Below are 26687 nucleotides of genomic sequence, written 5' to 3'. Positions count from 1 at the left end.
ATTACCTTTTAGAGTATTTTTTTAAAAATTTTTATTGTATTTGAAAAACTAGTTTTTGCAAAACAGTCCCATCCAAATCTTGGAACAAGTTACGTTGCATATTCAATCTTGAAAGTAAAGTTTTGACCTCTATTCTCTGTAAAATTGAAATATAAAAGGCCTCTTGAAAATGTAAAACCTTCCAAGAAAGAACAAACAACTTCCTCCTTTTTTGAATTAAAGAAGTTGGAAGGGGTTTCTTTCCAAATCTTACTTCCATTTGTTTACTCCGTTAGCAATGTTGGTGTATTTAAACCGTACTTAAACCAAGCTTAATTTATTTTGAGGAGGGTTAGGTTGAATTGTAAGATGGGAGGAATTGTATGTCGAAACTTCTGAATTCAAAATCTCTCACTTATAAAAAAAAAAAAAAGTTTAGTTTATTCATCGAATAGCTAAACTGTCACATTTCAATTACTTTATTCTAGTTGGTTGCTCGGTTCGATGTTGATGTTATAAGCATTGCAGCATGGCCCTGCTCCTATCTTCCACTGTACTTTTGGGAACCGGACTAGTTACAATTGAGCTAGCTATCGTTAAGAACAGTTGTTGCACTCCGTCCGCAATGTGGTATATGCTAATAGACACGATTGTATTCGTACATTGAGTTGATATATGCAAAAGACATTTATGAGGGCAACAAAGTTACATAAGAGTACACTATATTACGTAAAAAAAGTATAACAATCGAACATTACACTAAAATATCAATGATACCTGCCTCGAGTCTGTCCTTTTGTGCTGACAGACAAAATCAGATTTATATAAGTTTTTTTTTTTATCCCAATCCTGTTATGACTTAAGTGTCTTTTCTTCCATTCCTGCGAGTGCTTCACTTCTCAGTTCTCCCAACTACTTAAAATACTAGTTTGGTTTATTAGGCTGGGATGCGCCCTTGCTCCCATTCCACTCTTAATAACCTCTTATCTTCTTATCTCTTTCTCCCCCTTTTATCCTCTTCTTCAGTTGACCGCTGTCCTTTCCCTCTCTCTTTCTCTCTCTTATTCTTAAGCCATAAGACAACCCTGATCTAGTCCAATGTTTTTAAATTCAGACCCGTGAGTGAATCGAAAAACCTTCTGATTTACGGTTTGATCGGTTCAATTGGTTCGATCCCGATTCAAAGGTTTAATAATTTTTTATTCATTTTAGACTTTTAGTATTAAGAATTTTGAATAAAACTAAAATATTTATTTTAGAAAATAAGTACTTAATAAAAATCGGTTGAACCTCTCGATTTTATCGATTCACAGTTCAACCAGTCAAACCGGCTGATCTGATCTAATTTTCAAAACATTGATTTAGTCAACCTTCCTATGAAAAAGATGAAAAACAAGCTAACTACAAGAGAAATCAATAATGTCCCGTCCTGGACGTCGCATCTTCGTGGCTCTTCATTTTCCTTTCATTTGTTACCTTACTTCATGCGTTCTATTCTAAATCATTAACATATATGTATATTGGATTATCAATTTGGCTAGTAGGTAGCACTCATTAAAAAGGTTTCAAACCTTAGTTTCTTGAAAAAAGTATAATTAGTTTAGAAAAATATTTAAATACAGGGATGGAATAGTTGTGATTGGGTGTACCATATGATAAGTTTAGATCTACTAACGATTGCCTACTGGGTAGCTTTTAGAAAACCGTTAGACTGATTGACTTGCTATTGTTTCAATCACAGCCATGCTAAAAAGGAAAACTAGGGTTTAGATCTCGATAACTTTTTTCTGGACTAAACAACTTTCTACAAGCAGGTCTTAACTTGGAAGAAGATAGTACGTTGATTATTTCTAAACAATTGAACAAATTTATGGAATATATCTCGGATGCCTTTTACCGAGGAAACAAAAACTTTTTTTGCATTAGAAACTGGATACGACTCATGGAAGGTCATTATATCTTCCTGGAAGCAATCTTTAAATCAGCTTCAAGCAAGAACAGCTATTTTTTTATCTTTAGCATGACAAGTTTTTTTGTTTCCTTTTCGATTCTCTTGATAGAATTTCTTTGAAATAATATTTTCCTTTTATTAGTTGATTCTTCAACTGGTCCTCCATATTATGTTCAGCCTTTTTCTATAGATTTTTTTTGGCCTAACGGTAACAATCTCCACAACTCCTATCCTGTGGAAGAGGAGGAATCTAATTGGACTTGTATAAGGATTGGAGAGTGAACCGCCAGATTAGACAAGCACACTATTATATTCTCTAAATTTTTGTTACAAAAGAAGCACATCTTATAATGCACTAGATAGAGTTTGAACCCTGACCAAGTGCATGGGCTCTATTAGGCCGAAGCCCAATGGTTGGCATACGATGTTGAGTTAAATTTCCATTCTTTGTTTAATTTATTTCATATTTTTTATTATATCGATGGAAGCCCTTACATATTTAAAGAATCAAAAAACTTTCATGCAAAGTTTTACAAGATTGGCTTCCAATTTATTTCATACTGGATTGGATAATATCCCACGGAAATACATCAATGAGAATGTGGTTGTTTCCGAAGTTTGCCTTATTAATATCAAATTTTGCTACACGTTTTTCTTGGCATTATGGTAACCACAAAGATTCAAACAAATGATAAATTTAAAACCTACCATCTACCTCATCAATAAAAAACAAAACGTAAAGACAACAAATGATTACACATGTTTGAGCAAGGTTTTCATTCTACTCAATAGCCATTAAACAATATAAAATCATTAATACATTATAGATTCAACTGACGTTTCATTTGTTGTATACAACACAATTGGGCTTCCAACATTATGCACACCATCAAACCACTCAAGGGATGCAGATACCATTGTTTCTATTCCATCTACAGCAATAGTGACATTGAAAGATTGTCTTTCATTTAACGCGTTGAAAATAAGACTGCTTGGCTCCATTTTTATATCACATTGAGAAGTTTTGTGATTTTGGCTTTGTGGGTAGAATTTGATAGACCAACATTTGTAACTGTTCTCTGGAACTCGACTGAAAATGGTTTTCCTTTTCCAACCTTAGCAGCCATCGTTGGATAATTCAGATCCTTTGATTTTGATGGAAGTAATCCGCTGCAAGTGGTCTTATCCCCAAAAATCTTTCTTATTGCTGGTGAATCATAGTTTAAGCCACAGAAAAATTTAATATAATCTTCTTTAAGTGTCTCATACACTAGTCCTGGATTTGTTGCTTTTATTGGATCAACATGTCCTGCTCCCTAAGAAAACTCAGCATCTCCCCATACGGTATTGGTGGAATTCATCTGCCAGGCTATTATCAAAATGAAACTTCAAGTTAAAAAGCGCAATATATTGAGGATACAAAAGCTAATTCATTTACAAGAAAACGTATTAAAACATGCTAATTCTGTAACAGAAGGAACATGTAAATGTGTTTATCATGCATTAGATATTACCAGTAGTCATAAGAGCTGATTTGATAGCTGAAGAAGACCATTTGGGATTTATTGACTTAACATAAGCGGCCGCTCCAGTAACATGAGGACAAGACATGGATGTTCCAGACAATATACTGTAACCAACATGTCTCTTATCCATTTTTTTGTGGTCTGAGGGTGAACCTTCAGGTGAGAAAGCTGCAATTATGTCCACCCCAGATGCAACTATATCTGGCATGCATTATACAGATATTTGGTTGAGAAATGAAAGCATAAAATACAAAAATTAGGACTACTTTTTTCTCTGTTTATAAATGTAGACTATCTAGTATTGATACCTTTAGAATATCTGGAAAAATAAAATGTTTGCCCCTCTAGAAGAAAAGGAAGCAACAACTGGAGCTGTTACATCTGGTATACTTTCACTTTTGAGTATGTTTCCTTCGGGCATTCTACTTAAACAAGAATGTCACATTTAAGAAAATTATGAAATTTATCCAAAACTCGTTCACTTAAGTATGTTTAGAATAGGAAGTTATAAGGTGCTTACTTGGTAGAGTTTATGTAGCTCTCAAGCTGTTTGAATTGCTCAGAGCCTAAAAATGATGCAAGGCTAGGAACTACCTCAGAATAGTCCTCAGCTTCATCATCTAGATTAATAGATCCAAGAGCTTCAGCTTCAGTAGCGAATTCCACTCCATTGTCATTGTTACAAACTACAATCTTTCCTTTTACTAGTTTTGAGTCCAAACATTGATATGCGCAAGACCTAGAATCCAAAATGAGCAGGAACATTCAGTGTTTTGTTTAAAATTTTACAATAACAATTGTTCTTCTGACATAAATAAATTTACCTAGCTTGTTCTTCATCACAATAATGATGCGAAGCAGTCTTACCATATACAAGAGGAAATTTTGTTCCATTCGAGTTATAGGAATTAACGGCATGTCCCTGCAATGGCCAAATCCAAGTAAAACAAATAATAACGTAGCAAAATATCTTAGCAACATCAATTCCAAGTTTGAGTACCATTATCTTCTGTTGTATGTAATGGTAAATTTAAGTCTTTACTATTTACTTTTTGTTTTCCGTGAAAAGGCAACCAACTTGAGCACTTACCTCTAATGCGACTCCTGAAAAGAAATTTTGGAAAAGTTTTCAGTCCTTTCATGACCCTCAGGCCCCAAAATATATACAAAGCAAAGCCGAAATCGAAAAAGGTAATGGTTCCTACTTCTACCGTAACTACCAAAAGGAAATCAATTCCTACTCTTTCTCGACTACCAAAACAATTACCAAAGAATAACTACCAAAAAAACACAGCTCCTATCTTTACGCAATTACAGCCCAAATATATGCACAAAATATACACACAATATTCTGCAATCTCCAATAACTCCATTTCCAAGCACAACTTTATTAATGATTTTGCGGTTTATTGTACTTGCTCCAACACTAAATAACCAGGGTTCAGTACTTATGACATATCCAGATCCAACTGTTCCATGATTTCCCGCTGCCTGTACTGTAAGTATTCCTTTCTCTGCTACATGAAAAGAGCCAATTGCTACAGGATCTTTTCCCAACGGCGTTGGTTCAATTGATCCTAGTGAAATTGTAATAATGTCAACTCCATCAGCAATAGCATCATCAGAGCTAGCCAACATATCTTCAGATTTGCAGTCTGAATCATCACAAACATTGTATACAGCAATCCGTGCTGAAGGGACTCCCCCTCGTGCAACTCCTTGTGCAATTCCATAAAAGCTTACATTTTGAACAATATTTCCAGCAGCTATTGAGGCAGTATGAGTCCCATGGCCATGTAAATCTCTTGGAGAATCAACTGAACCGTAGTACCGAGCTCCAATAAGTTTACTGTCAAGCAAACACAAGGGTTAGTAAATATCAAGATACAATTAATAAGTACCAATTTTGCACTTTTTAATAAATGAATAATGAGCAATTGGAAAGCTTACTTGTTACATGCAAAGTTCTTGCCTCCGACATAACAACCCCCTTTCCACTTTTTGGGAATAGCACCAAAGCCATAATCATCAAAACTTTTTGATTCTGGCCAAATCCCAGTATCAACAACTCCAATGATTATATCACCTTCAACGCTAAGATTTCGATGAACATTTTAAGGAAATCCCATAAAGTCCCACGATGCAGTAGTTTGGAGTTTTAAAGTTGTACTTGGAATTACCCACACCACACCATTGTGAGCTGCATAATTTGCAGAAAAGGACTTATATATTGGCATTTACAATTAAAATAATGCCTAATACATAGAAAACCATATTGTGATGAAATAGCCATATTATACTTACTTACCATTTTTTGTTGTTCTTTGTATGTGAGATTTGCCACAAATCCTTTAAAACTTCTCTTGTAGCTCCTAATAAGGTGTTCTCTTGGATTACTTTCACTAATTAAAGAGTAAAAGGACAGATGAAAAGAATAAGAAGGTGCAAAGATTATATGAACAATTAATTTTAAGGTCTTGAATATATGTTTTTACCTGCTATCATCACTTCTTGCAAAATCCTGATATGGTGCCTTCTAGGTGAATAATTTCCTGGAGGGACACTTCCCAATGTACCATATAAACCTGCTAGCAGAAGAACATTGGTGAAAGGCAACGAGTGAGATTTTAGCTAATCTTTCAAGGCAATATAAACAAATTTATATTGTGGTTGCAAACTTGTCAGATGGATGCACAAAATTCTTATCTGCATAGTCGTTGGATGCTCAAACTCCTGGCTTCTTGGAAGTAAATATGAAGTTGTTCGTTCAAAAATATCAAGAAAAGCGGTCAAAGCTTGAAAACAAAAAATCAATACAAAACATTTTAGTCACTAGAAAAGGAATTCTTGATCGAATAACCAGGCACAAGCAACTAAAATACTCAATATTTGCGTTTGGAAGCAAAATCAAAGGTGAAAGCTAATCCATTTGTTTACCCAAAAAATTACTAGATCAAGGCTCAGTGATTCAACTCTTGTGGTTGGACCACAATTGACCTGTAAAGTTACAGATATCATACACTAATTTTTTTTAAAACGTCTTTTTATTCATATATGGATAAAAAACATACAGAAATTTCCTTCTACATATGTTTAATTTTCCGAATTGAAGGTATTCCTATTCTGTCTAGACGTATTGCCCCACAGGCCAGTCTTGGGAACGTAGAAAATGTGTCATATAACCTGACTTGTTGCTGTGGATGAGATACCCCCTCATTGGACAACGCATCAGTAACTGTGTTAGCCTCCCGATAACAATGTGATAAACAAGTCGGGTCCTCCAAAAAATGCCGAATCTGCCTGACCTCCCTTGTAATCTGCCATGGACACTGAATTTGACGATGAATAATTCGAACTAAGGCCAATGAGCCCGATTGTATACATATATTCCCAAACCCCCTTTGTATACACATTTGAAGACCAATGAGAAATGCCCGAACCTCTGCATGGAGACTTGTAGGTTGTCCAAAATAGGCCGAAAAACCAAAGAGTGGTAATCTCGTTGAATCCCTTAGAACACCACCACCTCCACCCAGTCCTGGATTACCCTTAGAACAACCATCTGTATTTAGTATGAATCGCCCTGGCTCCTTTGACTCCCAGTGAATAGCTTTGAAGGCAACCCTTCCAACAGTAAAATTCGGCGAATCATACAATTGTCGGAAGGACTGTGATCGGATTGCTTGTTTGAAATGAATCCCTACCATGGACTGAATTTCCAAGAAAATTGCTTGGCAAATTGCAGATGGTCTCATTTGAGCACCTTCGAACATTGCTTTGTTTCTTGCCTTCCAAATTTGCCAACAAATAATAGTAGGAATAATTCGGCCCATAATCCGCCGTAACTCAGAATCATACGACCTCAACCACCACCCTACTATTCGAGAGCGCAAAGAAGTTCCTGGGCTTAATCCACATAATCCTCCAAAATAACTCCAAACTACCGACGTTGTGTGGCCGTTGGAGAATAAATGCTCAATAGACTCCTCGGATGCTGAAGGACAACAGAAACACTTGGACGGTAAATGAAAACCAAGTTCACATAGCCTATCTAGTATCGGTATCCTCCCTCGCAACAATCTGAACATGAAAAATGAAACTTTGAAAGGGATACGAGGATGCCAAATCGATGCAAAAACCATCGACTTGATTCGGGTCTGCCTAATATCTTGAAGAGCTGAATGTATGGAAAATTTTCCAGATGTTGTAGGCATCCAAAAGACTTCCACTTCACTCCCTTCTTCCAGAATGGGTTGTTGTAAAATGTAGGACACATACTCCTTTGGTATTGTGTGACATAAGAGGCTCACATCCCAGTGACCATTGTTTATGAAATTATGAAATGACAACTCTAGGTTAACCGGCACTTGTAAGAACAAAGCACCACATCCTAGCCAGTTATCATACCAAAAGTGACACGCCCCCTCTTTTGCAACCCATAACATAGAAAGCTCCACTTGTCGGCTCACATTTACCATCCTCCGCCATATTGAGGAGTCCTTATTTTTGAGTTCTACCTGACAAGGATGAAGACCTCTGCAGTACTTTGCTTTCATGAATGTCTCCCACAGCAACGATCTTGTTCGGAAATTCCACCATAGCTTGGAAGAAAATGCTGTGTATACGTCCTGTAGTCTCCGGAAACCAACTCCGCCCTCATCAACCGGATAACATAGTTGAGACCATCTTATCCAGTGAAACTTTGTTTCGTTGGGTGATGATCCCTAAAGGAAGGATGAGCAGGTTTTTTCAATAATTTTAAACACCTTACCCGGGATCACAGATACTGACATTAGATGCACTGGCATTGATTCCAAGACATGCTTGATTAGAACTATCTTGCCTCCAAAGGAAAGTAACCTTGATTTCCATGACTGAATCCTCCCTATAATAGACTGGCACACTTCTCCAAAATATGATGATTTACATCTTCCAAAGTAGAGCGGAAACCCTAAATAACATATCGGAAAAGGCTTCCAGGCAAACTTTGTGATACAATGAATCACCCTTCGTCTCGCCATTGACATCATTGGATGGACGAAGTAACAACTTTTTTGCACATTAATAAGTTGTCTCGAACATCTTTGATACGCCTCTAACACCTGCATGATCGCCCTTAAAGACAAGGCGGATCCGTTTGCAAATATGAGAATATCATCCGCAAACGCCAAGTGAGTTATATCTGGACAACCATATGGAACTTTGAAGCCCAGAAAGCCCGATTGCAGTGCAAGGTTGTTCAATCCTCTAGACAATACTTCAACTCCGATAATGAATAGCGCAGGTGATAATGGGTCACCCTGACGAAGCTCTCTCAAGGACTTAAAGAAACCATGTGAAGACTCATTAATAATAATTGAAAACCAGACATTAGAAAGCAAGCGTCATACCATATCAATAAATATTTCCCCAAAACCAAAACTTCTCAGGACATTGATGATATGACCCCAAGCGACCCGGTCATATGCCTTAGATATGTCTAGCTTCATAGCCACATTACCACCTCTATTCCTTTTTCCAATACCCGAAACCACCTCCTGAGCCAGTAGAAAATTTTTCGTTATATTACGACCCTTCACAAAGCCTGTTTGCTGGGGGGAAATTATTTTTGGCAATATACTAGCCAGTCTATCCGCCAAGATCCGGGAAAGCAACTTATTAAAAAAGTTACATAGACTGATTGGTCTGAAATGAGAAAATTTCTGAGGATTTGTCATCTTTGGAATTAGTACAATCGAGGTAGAAGTGATAAACCGAGGTAACTCCGCCCCACAGAAAAAACTGAGTATTGCATTATGAATATCTTGTTTGATCACTTCCCACGCAAATATAGAAAATTTTCCTGTGAAACCATCCGGGCCAGCAGCACTTTCCTCATCCATTGATTTTACTACTTGATATACCTCCTCGATCGTAGGCAGTGACTCCAGCTTTCCATTGTCCTCTAGAGAAATCATACGCGGAATTAGGTGCAACATATCGGAAAATGAATCCAAAGGAGCCGTGAAAAGATCATTAAAATATGATATTGCTTCACTTGCTATGTCCTCATCCTTGTCCATCCAAACTCCATTGGAATTTTTGATGCAATGTATCATTCCTTGAACACGTCTTTGCTTTACCACCGCATGAAAATACCGTAAATTTCTATCTCCCTCTTTAAGCCATTTGACTCTAGCCTTTTGCCTTCAAAACTGCTCTTCAATTGACAGTGCATGATGGAGCTTCGCTTCAGCCTTATTTAACTCAATCTGGCATTCGTCTGAGTCATCTTGATCTACCATCTCCTCTGCTCGTTGTACCGCAATTTCCGTAAAACGCACAGTGTCCATGATGTTACCAAAGTATTGCTTGTCCCATGATTGAATAGCCCTTCTCGTTGTCAATAATTTAGAGCATAAGATTCGCAATGGAGATCTATCAACATTTTGATTCCAAGCTTGGCGAATCACCTCTAAGAGTTCAGGTTTGGATGTCCAAACATTCAAAAAACGGAAAGGACGTGGCTTATTATCCAACCTAGTTGCAAATGAAATCTTCAACGGAGCATGATCCGAAGGGTGTCTTGTCAAATGGAGTACAGAAATGGCGTCAGAGAGTTCCAAACAAGCCCCATTGACTAAAAATCTGTCCAATCTTTTTGAAATCCGAGCTCTACTCCTCTGATTATTAGACCACGTGAAACTTGATCCTAAAAACCCTACATCAAAAACCCCAGCCTCCTCCATGAAAGACATGAAATCAGCTCCTTCCGCTATAGTAAATGGACGTCATCCACGTTTTTCGTGAGGTGCCAAAATGACGTTAAAGTCCCCCCCCCAATACACCAAGGATGTAATGTAGGTTTATCATTTAACAATGAACACCATAATTCTCGACGCTCCTCCACCGAACACTTTGCATGAACAAAGAACATGATAATTGGACTAGGAAGCAACGAGTTTTGAACATGTAGAGATATATGCTGGTCTGAACTACCAACAGTGGAACAAACGAAAGGACTACTATAGAAAACCCAAATATCACTCGAGCAATTAACAAAGACATAATCAAATGATAATCCAAGACGAATGGACTCAATTTTTGACACATCTACTTTTGGTTCACATATCACAACAAAATGAACTTGATGAAGCCGTACTAGTTTAATCAATCTTCTTAGATTAGGAACCTTTGCAATCTCTCTAATATTCCAAAATATTCCATTAATCATGAGAAAGAGCATGGTGAGTTTTTGGATGATGTCTCTGACCTTAAATTGTCTGTCGGATGGAAATCGAGCACGAACACCCTTTCCTCGCATTTGTCAGAACTCATGGTCATCCCTTTGTGATTGATCAATATTTAAAGCGTCGCTTGATGATTCCAGCAGATGCTGAGGTAGGAGAACCAATCTTGGAGACAAATTGCCCGCAACTGCATTGTCTGTGGAAACAAAATCATCCTCAGCCCCACGTAAGTCAACATAGATATTGTCCAATGCATTACTTTCGGCCATGTGATGATGTTCAACTATCAATGAGTTGTCTGCTGAAAGATGGGTCCCTTGTTTCTCATTTGCTTGTTGCTTATCCAGCTGGTCACTCATTATTGTTTGTTCCTCATGATGTGCATTCGATGAACCCTCCATTTTGCGAAAGTGCTTGGATAGCAATGTTGTCGGTTTCATCTCCCATAGCAGCAACTTGTCCTTCAGCAAAAATTGAACTTGGTTTGCTTATGAATGAGTCTTTAGGAACTGATGCGTCATCTTCCTCTTCAATCATAATAGGACCAGCGTCCTCCTTCATTGGATTTTTTTTCTGCCTTCCTTCATCTCCTTCAGCCAACAGTGGATTGAGCTGGTCGTCATTATGAACTATTTTATCTCCTTCCTCGGCCATCATATCAGAACCAGCAGCTTCCTCTACTGCAATCTGTTGTTTTCCTCCTTCATGAATCATATCTGTAATTCGCACATCCTGAGATTCATTCACAACAGCTTTTTTACGGACAGTTTCAGGGTGGGACAACTGAACGTTATTCCCTTGTAAATTTAATCCTTGCTGCTGATGATGTTGCCGCATTCCATCCTCAATCAAATTCTTTTTGCACTCCACTTGAGAATGACCCAATCGAAAGCAAGATGAACAATAAGTTGGCATGTTCTCTGGAACAATTCATTGCCAAAAACCAGATTCCCCTTCTACAGCAACCCAGACCCTAGATACGATGATTTTCGCTATATCGATCTCAACACACACTCTGGCCACACTAGGACGTGTTCCAACAGCCGTTGCCGAATCCAAGAACATGGGTCTTCCTACTGGTGACAATATGGAGAACAAAGAATGTTTATCAAAATAATGAATAGGGAGAGCCAGAAGAGTTACCCAAACCGGTACCAAAGAAGACTCCCTATGCACATGGAAATCCCTGGTCCATCTGAATACACGCATTGGATATTTGCTCAATTGCCAAACTCCTCTCGCCCAAATTCTGTTAAAGTCTGCTTCAGCAATGCATTTAATAAGAACATGCCTGTAATCCATCAATCCAATGGAAACTTGGTCTTTCAGGTTTAATGAAGCAAAAAACTTTCGAATAGTTTCCAATGAAGGTCGCCCGTGAGAGAATTTTCCAACCAAAGCCAATCGAAAAGGTGCCGCAAGTCTGTCCGCGTCTGCTTTTGAAAAAACAACAGCAGCTTCTCCCTTGTAAACTGATGCCTGCGTGATCTGGATTGTAGATACCGCCGGTTGTGTAAAGAGTTGAGAAAAAGATTTTTTTTCCTGTAGGAGACATCCCTTCGGCTGAAGGGCAGCCATGAATCCTTACTTCACTAATTTTAATTGTTAAATAAGTAAGCAATTAAATTACTTTTAGAAACTCTCCTCTTGTGTTTAAAAGGAAATCTACATTAATCACCAATCAATAACACAAGTAGTCCTTAATAATTAAACAAAACATTTTTCTAAAAATAGAATATCATTTTAAGACTATTAAATATAAGAACCATTTTTTTGGTCAAGTTAAATCATGTTGTAAAAGAAAAATGACATAAATAAAATAAATTTGTAAAAGAAGAAGCAAAAAAAAAATTTACTTTAAAAGACAAAAAAATGCCACAACACAATAGTAGTAATACATATCTGGGGAGGGAAAAAAGAGACGGAGTATCTTATCTATAATTTGTAGAAAATTAATGAAGATAGAGTTAGAAAAAGAGGAGTAATGAAGATAAAAATGTGGATTCTTGTTGTCTAATTGGTTGGAACAAATGTTCATTGAAACAAGTGAAAAGAAATGAAGAATTAATCGTTGATGATTGCCTTAACTGCATCAAATTGGACAGATCACCAAGAATCAGTCCAAGGGAGTTGGGCAACATTTGTTCCCAATTGTTTCTGTTTTCACTTAAATTGAATGGCTTTTGCATCCCTACCCCTAAGTTATAGGTTTGACTATTTCATTCTATTCCAATTTTGAAAACAAAACATATGAATGGTTAATTTGGTGTCATCACAAAATAGGTTTTCTACATGTTTATTTAGTGTATATCTGTGAAATTGGAAGTTAATAGTTTTATATCTTGAAAAAAACCTAAAGATTGAAAATATTTAACGAATAACAACAAAAAAAAAAAATTAATGTAGAACGATGACTTACCTTCCTTTCTTCACGAGTGACATTAGCACTTCCACTCCAATCACCTAAACTAGTGAGCAAGAAAATGTAGGAACACCAAAAGGAGTAGGATCTAACCATTGTTGAATCAAGAAAAATTGCATATATGTTCTGATCCTTTTGCTTGGCGCAACCTCTACTTACACAGAATAAAGGGCACTTACTTTTTTCCCCTCAAATTGAGGACTTGTTTTTGGTAAGTATTGATATTTCAACAACGTTCTTAAATGCAAGAGGCTTTGCAAATGTCATATAAGTAAATTAAACACTTAACCAATACAGTTACATAGAGATGTAAGTCATGAATATGTGAGCTCATTTCGACCAGTGCATTTTGGTTAACCTTGCAGGTAGTCCCTAAAGTCTTTGTTCAGCGTTATTTTGGCCTCTCAGTTTTTAGAATGAACCTAGTAACGCATTTTAAAGACCGTAATTTGATCACTTGAGTTCCATTTGATCCCCACTCTGCCAAGTTTAAAGTGTTAGTGACATGGAAGTGACCCAATATTATGTGCATATTACATTAACAAACTCTACTGTAATTTTATTGAAAATCAAAGTTGGAAAAAAAAAAGGAGTAATTACAATTCGATACCTCCATTTTTTGGGGTAAACCTACACTAACACAGTTAGATTTGGAAGAAGTTATTATGCATATTGGCTTCAGAAACTAATTAAACAAGTTTATTAAAAAAACATATAGTATTAAGGAAGGTCCTTTTTTTTTTAATCTTTATAAGAAGTCCTTTATCAATTATAGCCACGATTATAATATTAGTGTGAGAACTTTTCATTTTCTTATTCGAATATTTTGCTAGAATTTCCTTCAGTTAGTCAATTTTCTGTTTTCCTACTATAGTTGATAATCTACCTAGGAAAGCTCCGTAGTTGAAATTTGGTATTCATTTGTCTTGGGGGTTAATAAACAAGGACACTCCAACATCCAAATTAGTTTTTGATAGTACAACTCCTAACAAATCCAAAACCCAGGAAAATTATTTGGTACTATATTTCAACTCATTAAATAACGTAAAATTAGTTTGCAATCTATTGATGATCAAATACTAGTTATCTATTATGAATTGTCAAACTTAACAATCTAAAAGTGAAATCAAGTCGCTTAAGCGACTTGACCACCACAAGGCATTTAAGTGCCTTTGCAGGTGGGAGGTTAAGGGTTCAATCCTTGTCTCTTATAATTGAACTGGAGATCGAACATAAGTTGCACGACAGGATCTTGATTGGGTTTTGAGTTTGGCTTTGAGCCAAAATTTAAGTGGAGCTTGGCTCAATCAAGGCCAAGACTTGCTGGTACTCCCCGAGTAACACTTGGACACGAAACTGCAATGTGGGACTACAATTACTTTCTGGGGAGAGTAAGATTTCAGCCTTCAATTTTCATTACAGTATATTCCTTCATTATTTTTTTCTTGTTGAAATCATGCACTCTCATTTCATTCACGCCTTCTGGGCTCTCGTCGTGCTAATCATAATCGATACGACACAACTTTGTTCACGATGCTTTTTAGAAGAATGTATTGCCCTGAATACATACTTTTAAGTTTGAGCTATTAGAGATATCAATTTGAGCCTTTAAGTTAGACTCATTGCTCTATACAGACATGCTGGTGGATTTGAAGAAAAAGTCAAGTCAATCTCTACTCCATAAACATAAAGACTAAAGTGGGCGACCCCATTATGGTAGGAACGCCTTTATCGTTCCCACCGTCGGTAGTGGCAACTGGCAAGACGGCTCGACAAGTGTGGATTTCATAAATGCAGGGTACCCACGGCTGAAATTCAAGATGGGAGGGGGATGCACATGAATAATGTAAATGCACGGAAGCTGTCAGGGAAGAGGAAAAAGTGAATAAAACATGCACGAGGTGAGTGATGGACTAGGGTAGAAAATACTAATGAACTAGTTTTTCTATTATTTATATTTTTTTAACGAAAATTGTTATAAAAGAACTTGAAATGCTATTTTATAAAATTGAAAGGGTACAAAATTATGGGATAAGAATCAAATATTTAAAGTCATAAATTATAAAAACATATATAAAATAGGTAATTGATAGATTTTTGAAATTTGCTATAACTACAGGACTAAAAAGGGACTGTACTTTATTCTTATCGAAAACAAATAGGTAATAAAATCCACCAAGAAACATAAGCAAACACAATTTTTTCCATATGACAAAAAGATAAAATTTTCATTTGACAAAATACAATCAACTTAGCAACGCATGATTGAAGATGATTAGAAAAGGAAAGATATGGGGCTGATGGCATAAAGATGGATAGTCTATTTAGCAGAAAGTTAGAGTAATCGACTCAACAAACTATCAAAATAATAACTAAATATTATATATGTGTGTGTGTGAGTGAAAGCGTATGATGCCGTATGTGAGGGATCTGTTAGATATATATATATATATATATATATATATATATAAGAAAGATGTGCAATTTGGTTGGGGGTTAATAACAACGCACACGTGTGATACCGTATGTGGGGACCAGTTAGATATATATAAAAGTAAGATGTGCAATTTGGAAGGGAGTTAATGACAATTTATTCCCTTAAGATATATCCTAATTCTCACTTTATTTCCTTACATTTTTATTTTGTCACTTAACCCCTTAAGAGACAAAAATACCCCTCTATTATGCTAAGTTTTTATTTTCATATTTTGCACTTCCTTTAGTTATTGAATTTTAACCTATGATTTGATTTTGACTACTCTAATTGATGATGACAAAGTTTCACATGAGATGAGTACATATATTAGGGAATATATTAATAATTGATTATTTTAAAAAAAGGAAAAATTCCTAATAAGCAAAAACTTGTTATAGGCAAAAAAAAAAGGTCCAGTGTTGACATGTAAATATGTGACAGTAAAAATGGATAATTGACTGTGAATAATGTAATTATAAAGAAATAGAATAAATTTTTTTTCTTAATTTCTTAAATTGGAAAATAGATGAAATTAATTTGTAAAAAAATATAAATAGTTTTTCTAATTTTGTAAATCAGAGAATAAACATTCTAATTTTTTGTTACAGAAATTTATTAGTTTCTTAGAGATAAAAATTTGATAACAGAAAACTGATTTGGAATAAAAAAGAGATGAAACGAAAAAAGGACAAAAACTTACATAGTAGAGGGGTATTTTTTGTCTCTCAGGGGGTTAAATGACATAAAATAAATGTTAGGGGATAAAGTGAGAATCAAGGTATACCATAAGGGAATAAATTGCAATTAACCATTGGGTAGGGACAGGGTCACAAATACAAAGAGTGCGTGACAGTTCAACAGAACGTCATATTAAAACAATGTCATATTGAGATAAAGTATTGAAAAGGAAAAAAAAAAAAATCCTCAATCTAGTGTGAGGAATAAAATCTTGAACTGGAAGGAGATTTTTTTGGAAAATATGAATTGTTTGGAAAATTGTTGTCAGTTAAAATCCATTAGCCACCAACTGATATTTTAGTGTGATCTTTCTTGCAAATATTTGAGCTCCAGCAAACAGTAACTACGGTTTGTGCGTACTCCATAATGTTGGCATAAAGATTTGCCCAACAAATTTGGCTTTTTTTTTAAGGAATAAAATGTTGAAGTGGAAGGAAATTGTTATGTAGGGTGGTCTGTCCATGGAGATGGGACATTGTGTTGGGATGGCCTAACAAAACTAAACAGAAATGCAAAAAAAAAGAAATGTGATAGGGAGAATTTATACAAAATATTTTTGTATATTTCCTGATACAATAGAATATTAAGATCCACATTACAACATGATTAACAGGTTAGAGCATGAAAAAGGTGAAATGAAAAAATCCAACTAAAATACTTTAATTTTAAAAAAAAAAAGTAGAAAGAAAAGCGAAACAAAAGTTGAAATACTGTTTCTGTCACAAAGACATTAAGTAAGAATGAATATGTGAACGAGTTTATTGTTCAATATTTAGAGTAAAACGGATAACGATGTTGCAGCTCTTAGTATACCACTAAGAGTTGGGATTGTTGACATATTTTAAATCAAGTATATTTAGAATTTTAATAGTTTTAAAAACTAACCTGTTATTTGGTAACTGTATTAGATTTGATGTCATATTTAGTTTTGGAAATATAGTTGAATCATATTTTGGTATTTTAATTAAAATAGGATTTATGATTATGTTTATGTATTTAAGGACTTGAAATTCTAAATTTGTAGTTGAAGAAAATTAGTAAATTGAAACACAATATTTTGTTTCTCGTGTCTTTCTTATTGTTTATTATTTATAAAATTTCAATGATACTTCTGCTGCGTGATTTTTCGTGCTAACAAAGATCATGGAGCTGAACAATGATAATCTAAGACTAAGAGTTTATTTTTCAATATTTATTGCCCAAGGCACCTTGTGAGTGATTTCTCGGCCAACTCGACCACAAAAGCTGGCACAATTTACCTTGTCCCACGTGTCCTTGTAGCATTTGGCCACGCATCAACGCATTCCTACCACAAAGGGCGTCAACGTCAATCAGACGCATAACAGACCGGTATCCGAGTTGACTTGACTTGACTTGACTTGTGTCGTCTTCTTCCGTCCCCGACACTCCGCCCAGCACAAACCCAACTGGAAGCCTGGAATATGGTGGGATTATAAACTATTCTGCCGCCCATTTTGGTTACGACACTTTCCTCCACCAATTCTCCATACTGAAATCATGCGCGGTCATTCCATCCTGATTGCCTTGTGGGCTCTCGTTGTATCATTGATACTCGATGGAACGCAACTTTGTTTAGGTTGCTTTTTAGAAGAAAAACTTGCTCTATTAGATTTCAAGGCTTCCTTAAATGAGACTGAAAATGCTCACCTTTTCCTTCCTTCATGGACTGGAAAAGGAGGTGATGGTGCAAACACTGATTGCTGCTCCTGGGAACGGGTCAAATGTAGTAATATTACTGGGAGAATTGTTGAACTCCACCTTAGCAATTTGCCAAAGAATGCGCATGAGGATTGGTATCTAAATATCAGCACCTTCATAAGTCTGAAGGGCCTGCGAGCTCTAGACCTGAGTGGTAATTTCTTCCAGAGTGAAGTGACAGGTAACTGCGCTGCCATATATCTTTCTTCAAATCATTTGTTTACTTCAATTTTGTAATTGTTTTTGTCGTATGGTTTGGGATTCCTTGTTCTTGGTAATTGCTATAAGGAAACTTCTAATCAATATTTTTACCAGCTGAAAGAGGTTTTTGCACACAATATAAGCAGATTTTTGGGGAGTAATACATTTATCTTGACGTTTACAAATGGTTAGATACTGTAAAGTGTACTTATTGATATATTGGTTGAGAATCCCACATTGATTGCAAAGCTACAAGAAGATGACAACTCATATAAGTATCTTGTTTTTTACCGATCCAATTGGAGGGATGTTCATATCCTTATGAGAAATTTTAGTTTGGCTTTGTTAATCTTGGAGGAAGGTGCTATTTATCCAACAGAAAACATACTGAGGGCTTATTTCCTTGAAGATAATTGTTTTCGCATCAAATCCTAATTTTCACATTTCGTTGTTTTATAAATTTTTCAAACAACAAAAGGAGACAAACTTTTGTTGGGGTCTGGAGACGTTAGTATGAACCTATTTAACAAACGTTTTGCTTATGAAGTACTGTCAGTCAAGTGCAAAACATCAGAGTTGAACCACTGACGTGAATCTGTAATTGTCAAAATGGGTAGGTTTAAATTAGTCACAATAAGGTGATGGTATAATTAATTGGATCAATCAGTTGTACAATTTAATTATTTAGTCAAAATTGGTATGCGATTGTGTGGGTCAAGGTCTTAAACAGCTAGATTAGTCCATTTGAGCAAAAAATCACCTTTAAGGTATTTTCACTGCCAAAGTCATGAACTCAAATTCCAATTTATTTGCTTGAGCTATTGGTAATGTTATTTTAGTTGGACTCCATTTGCATGGTTTTAAAACTTAGTCCCAACAACTTGACCGAACAGGTTGAATCATCGATCGGAATCGGTTATGCATCAAACCCAATCAGATAATAAAACTGCTCTATTTTATAAACCCAGTTGATTCAACCGGTGAACCGTTGAACTGGACCGGGTTGCTAAACTAGTCTGGTTCTTTGTATTGATTAAAATTGGTCAAGCTTGAAAAATAAAAAGTCTTTAAAAAAAGCAAAAGTTTGACCAAGACTTCCAAGAAAGCTGCCGGTCATCTCAAACTTCTTCCATCGTTAATGCATCTTCATCCGTCATCTTTTCTTTTCTTTTTTTTAGGCTTATTTTCAACATTATTGCCAGTGGCTTGATACAAGTTTTTCACATTTCTTCATCTCTATTTTTTGGCCTTATTTCTTATAGTTTCTCTTAGTCTGGGTGTACATCAATATTATATTTGTAGAAGACTCAAAATCTCTCACAAACTGATGACTAGTTTAATTCAGCAGGAAACTATCTTACAGATCATATTCATCCTTCCATCCTTTAGTTTTCTTGACAACATTTTATTCCCAGTCAGTATTAGGGAAATCAAACTGGATTTTGCATGTTTGTTGTCTAAAAGGATTCTCTTCTCTCTTTCTATTTCCAGCAGGTGCAATTAAAGTGGTCTTTCATTGCGGTTATTATACCATTGTACTATATTTCTGGTATTTCTCGTTTCGGGTCTAAGGTTTAAGGAAATGGATGTGCAGATACCAGTGTAGTAGTAATATATTAATTATTTTTATTTATTTATGATGTCACCAATCGATAATAGTTAGCCCAACAGTTGAATTAATGACCCTTAGGGTCCGTTTGTTTCGGGTGAAAATGTTTTCCAGGAAAATATTTTCCTAATTTCCCGTGTTTGGTTGCACAAAAGTTACTGAAGACATTTTCCTATGTAAAATATTTTCACTCATCTTATGAAAAACAACTTCCCTTCCCAACTTCCTGAAGTTGTTTTCCGAAATGCATGCATCTTGCCTGTAGTATGTTCCAAACTTACTGAAATCATCTTGCAGTATGTTCTTTTTTTTTTTTTAGTGTAAACAGGAAGACTTGAACCCAAGACCTCTTCCTTACACTCCCTCCCCCGTACCACCCAACCCTCCCCCTAATATATTCAAAATAAAAAAAAACCTCATCCTGCTCATCCTATGCTAGTAATTAATTATGTATAATATGGACATTTTTTTCTAGAGAAACTTTCAGCAGTGAGAGTGCAAGATATATGTCACAATAAGCATTGCATGTGATTGATATTTGACACTAAATGGCCAGCAATTTATTTATTTGCTTAAGGAGATATTTTTTATTCATATATACCTTTCTCCAAGATTTTTTAAAGTTAAACAATGAGATAAATTTTCTTATTTTGCATGGGAAGAAGTATGTAGTTATAATGTGTAGAAAGTAAAGATAGAGATAAAAGTGAAAATATTTCAAAAGTTAAACAAACACCAGAAAAATGAAGTAAGAAAATATTTTCAATAAGCCAACCAAACACCTGAAAATGATGAAAGGGAAATGATTTTCATGGAAAATTACTTCCACGGAAAATATTTTCCCAAGGAAAACATTTTACTTCCAACCAAACAGACCCTTAATTCAATAACCTTTCAGCAAAACCTCGTCCATTTGTATTCGTCCTTGGTTAATTGTGCTTTATACCCTTAGTTTTTAACACCAAAGTCAATCAATTTTAAAAACTGAAGAGTCATCTAAACATTTTGGGTAGGTAGAAGAGAAAAAACGAAAGGAACAAAATAAAAGAACATCAAAAAGTTATTATATATGTGTCACATATTAGCAAATCGTAATTGGCTGGAGGATGGTCCCAATCACCCACTTAACGGGCTTGAATTGGAAATTAACTTTAATTGGGTCCAAATGTATCCATTTAGTGCCCACTAATATAAACCCAATTAAAAATAAAAAATACCCAACCCATTTCTCAGTGAACGCATTTGAATGGGTCAACCTAATGTGATAGAAATTGAAAGTTGTAGCTCTGGTAGCACCAAACCGTTCCCAGTTGCAGAAAAGTAATATGGGATAATTAGTCAATATTGTCACATACATCTAAGGGTTCACACAAGTCAGGAGACATAACCAGGAGGCAAAGTGGACGGTAAAAATAGATGAAATGATCCAAAATATGCACGTTTGGGAGTTGAGTGGGTAATTTCATAATTTTGAAAAAAAACATTATACTCTTAAAAGTTGAATAGCCAAAACTATACGATTTCAAAAGTTTAATAGGTTACTGGGTAATTTGCCCAAAGAAAATACTAAAGTGTGACAAAATTCTAACCACGTCCTTTGGGATGATTCTGCAGGGAACAGCCATGGTGAATTTCTACACTATTTCTTTTGCAAGAAAGCAGTAGCGAATAAGCTTTTTTCTAGAATTTAATTTATACCATGAAATATTTTTAGAATTATATTTTGACCCCAAACTTCATTTAGAATATGACCGTGCTTTGCAGGTTGCAGGAATTGGGCTAAGTTGCAAAATCTCGAGTCCTTATATCTCGATTGGAACAAATTCAACAACAGTATAATTCCATTTATAACCGCAATTACTAAACTTAAAAGGTTGTCTCTGGCTGGTCTGCAGTTAGAGGGATTGTTTCCTTTAGAAGGTATTTTCACTTAGAATCCATAATTCATATTTAGTCCAGTATAATTATTACAATTTTAAAGGCATTGTTTCCTTTCAGTATAATTCCATGGATAGTCCAGTAAAATTCTTTTATGAGGCTTTCTTGAACTTTGTTTACGCAATTTTTCTTTTTTTGCTTCGATCTGTTATATTTTGTTTTTTCTATTTCTTTGGTTTTGCATATAAATATAAATGAAAATATAAACTTAGAACTCTATTGCAATTAATACCATTGAAATGTGAACTTTATTAAAGAGGAACAAATTGTAAGGAATCATTTTTTTTTCATTTTTACCTTCACAAATATTGGATTAGAGGGGTAAGTTAATTAGTTTTTTGTTTTTAATTGTGAGAGATATTGCATGTACTAAAATTATTATGAATCTATAGATATACCCAAAAAAAAGAAAGATAAAAGGTCCAATCTATAGGCATGAGAGTTGTTTTGGAGCACAATCTGTGCATTCTAACTGTTCTTGGATCATCTTATTGCTATAGAATTCTATCGACTGGAAAACTTGGAGCTTCTTGACTTAAGTCGTACTAGATTTTCTGGTTCCTTGTCGTTTGCAGGTATGTGCATCTAATTTGACATAAAGTTGTATATGATTTGCCTAAATTAGAGATACTCCATTCGTTTTAGTAGGTTTAATGAACATTAAATGGAACATAGATAAAAGGCAGGAGATCTATTTGTGAATCTAGAAGGATCAGTTATGTAAATTTTTCTTTCATTTTTAATTCAAAAATCCATTCACTAACAATCAGGAAATTCAAGTATCTTATGCTAAATTTTCTTATGCTAAATTTCAATTAACTTAATATTGCAAAGGATATTTGGTTTATGAAGTTACACATCTAGTAATGAAGTCAAACTGTTGTTTTTCAGGGCGAAGTCTGAAACACGAATCACTAAAACTTTTCTAAAATCTCCTTTAACCTATTATACTAGTTTCTGTGTCAACTTGCTCGCTAAACTCCTAAAAGTAATCAATTGCATCATTCCATCTATTTTTCTCAAATAAAAGGGGCAAAATTTACGTCACGTAAATTGCACGTTACATTTGCAAGAATATTTCCATCAATTCATATATGAAAATAGTAGAGTGTACTAAAGCGAGAATTTAGAAAAGTTTAGTAACTATTGATGTATTTCATTGGCAAACTTTTTGGTAATTAAAGAAAAATTATATTAGCGAAAACTTAAGACGCAAGTGGTCCTTGAACTCCTAAATCTTATGAGAAATAATATAAGTACTGTAGTAAGAGAGTTAGTTGATTTACGAAAAAATTTAGAAAAAAAAAATAAAAGAAAGTGTTACAGCAAAATTTTGGAAAAGAAATTCAGCATTTCCTCTTCTAAAAGGAAATATTTTCTTTTTATTCTTCTTTACTTGTTCATCAACACAATACATCCTTCAATATTTTGTACCGACTCTTTTTTGTAGTTTTTCTTTCTTTGTTTTCTTGAAATGGATCCTCCTTGCTAAAAGCACTTCTGTAATCTTTAAAAGAATTAGAAATGCAACGATTAATTTGTGGTTCTAACTTTTCTCTGAGAGATTTTTGTTATTCTTCTTTAGTTTCAAAAATTTTTCCCAAAAAGGTGTATTCTTCTAAAGTCCCATTTAGCCGACTAAACAACTTTTCCACTACAATATGACAAAGATGCCCTACTTAGTGTGCAGCTCACATGCTGTAACTTTCGTCCACTTTAACCAAAAAAATGGATACAATAACCCAATTTGATCACTTTTAGTAGTTCAATGGGTCAATTGACAAGAAAAAATTATAGTGATTAAATAATATTTTGAAAAAAAATTCGGTTGACCTGATCTTACTTTATTATTATTATTTTTAGACTGCTTGAGTTTCTAAAAGAATACGGTATTCAATGATAGTTATTTAATTTTGATATATCCAAAGCTATAATACTAACATAAAAGTTTTGAACTGCAGAATTGAAGCTGGAGAACTTGAAGCTACTCAATCTTGAAGATACAAGCTTTAACACACTCTCAGACATTGAGGTTTTAACTTCCCTTAAAGCCTTGTCTTTGAGTGGCATCGGTATGAATGATTCCTCCATCCTTCAAGGTAATAATCTAGGCTATGAAAGGCTCACTTTTTTCGCTTAAAGTTGCTATTTACTTTTAAAAGGTTGATTGAGAACGGACTGAAAATTGACAACAACATTTCAGTATTTTTGTGTGTAAGATATGATTTCACGGTTTCTGAATTGGCTGTGTATTGACAATTCATACCTATCATCAACAATTACTGTATGAAAAGTTTATAAGGAACTGGTTTTCTGGGCAGGAATTTGCAGTTTGAAGAATCTCCATGAACTTGAACTAGGTTGGAATAAATTTAACGGGTCTATTCCTATGTGCTTCAGCAACTTGACATCTCTTCGACTTCTTGATCTCTCCGAAAATAAACTTAGCGGCAACATACCTGCAGCTCTTATTACTCCTCTCATACACCTTGAGTTTCTCTCCCTCTCTGGTAACCCTTTTGGAGGTTCTTTCTCTTTCAGTTCTTTGGCCAACCATTCGAAGCTTCAGGTGTTCGAACTTGTACCTCAAAGCAATGATTTACATGTCGACACTGAGGATCTTGCTCTCCCCCCACCATTTCAGCTAAAGGTTCTCTATTTATCTGGCTGCAACTTGAACAATCAGACTCGAAAAATCCCAAGTTTTCTGCTCTATCAGAAAGAAATACAGCTTCTTGATCTTTCTTCAAATAAGTTAGTCGGCCAGATTCCTACTTGGCTTCTCCAAAATAATACACACTTGGAAACTCTCGAATTAATGAATAACTATTTTATGGGACCGTTTCTGCTGGATGGCTCTCCAGGATTAAATCTAATCCGGTTAGACATCTCAAACAATGAGGTCAGCGGTAAGGTTCCTCATCATATGGGTTTATTTTTCCCAAATCTGAGCCACTTGAATTTGTCAAGAAATTTTCTTGAAGGCAATATCCCCCAATCACTGGGAAACGTGACAGAATTATTGTCAATGGATTTGTCCCATAACAGGTTATCTGGGGAAGTGCCAGATCAAATTGCAACTGGATGTTTCATGCTTACAAACCTGGTATTATCTTATAACAATCTGGATGGGAATTTCCCTTCTAGGTTCATGAATGCCACAGCCCTAGAATTGCTTTACGTGGATAATAACAATTTCACTGGGAGCATTTCGGATGCATTATTTCCAAATGGATTCATTAGTTATCTTGACATCTCCAATAATGGTTTTCGGGGCAGAATTCCTAGTTGGATTGGAAATTTTTCATCTTTGGATTCTCTTGATATGTCAGCCAACTTGCTAGAAGGTAACTTACCAGATGCTGTATGCAATCTTGAGATGCTTAGTTTTTTGGACCTTTCCAAAAATCAGTTGATCGGACCTTTACCAGCTTGCTCCCAACTTACGTTCTTGAAGTTCATCCACCTGCACCATAACATGATCTCAGGATCCATATCAAAGATGCTGTCTGGAAGCTTCAATTTGATGACACTAGATTTGAGGTACAACAAGCTATCTGGTGGTATACCACGCTATATTGGCAAACTTAGAGACCTCAGGGTTCTTCTATTGGGGGGAAATGAATTGCATGGTCATATTCCTTTGCACTTATGTCAGCTGAAGAAACTAACAATTATGGATCTTTCTCAAAATAAATTTTCTGGGCCACTACCTTCATGCTTCAGCAACATCTCTTTCGGCAGAGGACACTTTGCCGCAGATGCATTTCTTCCTCCTGACTCGACAACCAGTACATTGGGAAACCCAATAGGATTCAATAAGTCTAATTCATTGGGTATTGACGAGCACGTGAGTGAGGATGAGTTAACTTCTCCCGAGCAAGAAGAAGTGGAATTCACAACAAAAAGTAGAGCCGAACGCTATACAGGGAATATATTAAATTTCATGTCTGGACTTGATTTGTCATGTAATCAATTGATTGGAGCAATTCCGTCTGAATTTGGTGATCTCAGTCATATCCGGGCATTAAATTTATCCCACAACTACTTGCAAGGATCTATTCCCTCAAGACTTTCCATGTTGAACCTAGTAGAGAGCTTGGATCTTTCTTACAACAATTTCAGTGGCGAAATACCTTCAGAGTTGGCATCCTTGAACTTCTTGTCCATCTTCAATGTGTCATACAATAACTTGTCTGGCAGAACACCTGATACAGGGGAGTTTGCAAACTTTGACGACAGCAATTATAGAGGAAATCCAGGTCTCTGTGGACCATTGCTCAAGAGAAGTTGTAACCCCTTTGCTCCACACCCTGAAAATGTTGGTGATCATGACAAAGAAGTTGATGGTGCAATTGATGTGGCAGCATTCGCTTGGAGCTTTTTTGCTTCATATATGGTTATCGTGATTTCATTAGTGGTAATTCTTTATGTTAGCCCTTATTATAGAAGAGCATGGTCTTTTTATATTGATTATTGGATCCTATCTAGATTCTATGAGTATTGCAGGTCTCGTTCCTTAGAGAAAAAGCAAACATGGAAAGTGTTTAATTGGAATATGAGAAGGAGATGAATTGGTCCTAGTTTCTCTATTGAGATTCTCGAATTTGGAAAAGGTCCAATGAATTTGCAAGCATCGAAAGAGGAACTCTATGAGGTGAAATTCTCATGTCCAACACTGTAGAGTGACAATAAAAGTGGACTTTTCCACTATCATCCCAAAAAAAAAAGTACTGGTTCAGACTTTTAAGTACTTCGAAGTGAAGTCCCATATGAATCTATGTTGTTGATTCAGAATAAATGAAGCAAATTTCAATCATATTCTTGTTCTCATAAAGATTGAAAATATTAGTGCCACAGAACACAATTAGTTGCTTTTGCTCCCACAATGGGTTCATG

The 26687-nt window shown here is 35.4% G+C and overlaps 2 protein-coding genes across 3 annotated transcripts; one reads left to right on the top strand and one right to left on the bottom strand.

The window, feature by feature from the left end:
• Positions 1–9644: 9644 nt before the first annotated feature.
• Positions 9645–10184, bottom strand: LOC113718402 (uncharacterized). The gene has a single exon (XM_027243310.1). The coding sequence runs from the start codon at positions 10182–10184 to the stop codon at positions 9645–9647; it is 540 nt and encodes a 179-aa protein (XP_027099111.1).
• A 7565-nt stretch (positions 10185–17749) lies between these two features.
• Positions 17750–26634, top strand: LOC113717977 (uncharacterized). Of its 2 annotated transcripts, XM_027242853.2 has the most exons (5): positions 17750–18221; positions 21615–21770; positions 22289–22363; positions 23750–23887; positions 24110–26634. In XM_027242853.2, the coding sequence occupies exons 1-5, from the start codon at positions 17840–17842 to the stop codon at positions 26359–26361; spliced, it is 3003 nt and encodes a 1000-aa protein (XP_027098654.2). In that variant the 5' UTR covers positions 17750–17839; the 3' UTR covers positions 26362–26634. The 2 variants fall into 2 exon arrangements, with proteins under 2 accessions (XP_027098654.2, XP_027098655.2); XM_027242854.2 differs by lacking the exon at positions 22289–22363.
• Positions 26635–26687: the final 53 nt, after the last annotated feature.

The sequence above is a fragment of the Coffea arabica genome, chromosome 11e (genome assembly GCF_036785885.1).
Source record: "Coffea arabica cultivar ET-39 chromosome 11e, Coffea Arabica ET-39 HiFi, whole genome shotgun sequence".
NCBI lineage: Eukaryota > Viridiplantae > Streptophyta > Magnoliopsida > Gentianales > Rubiaceae > Coffea > Coffea arabica.
The sequence above is the reverse complement of the archived record's forward strand: the minus strand, read 5'-3'. Positions and strand labels throughout refer to the sequence as shown.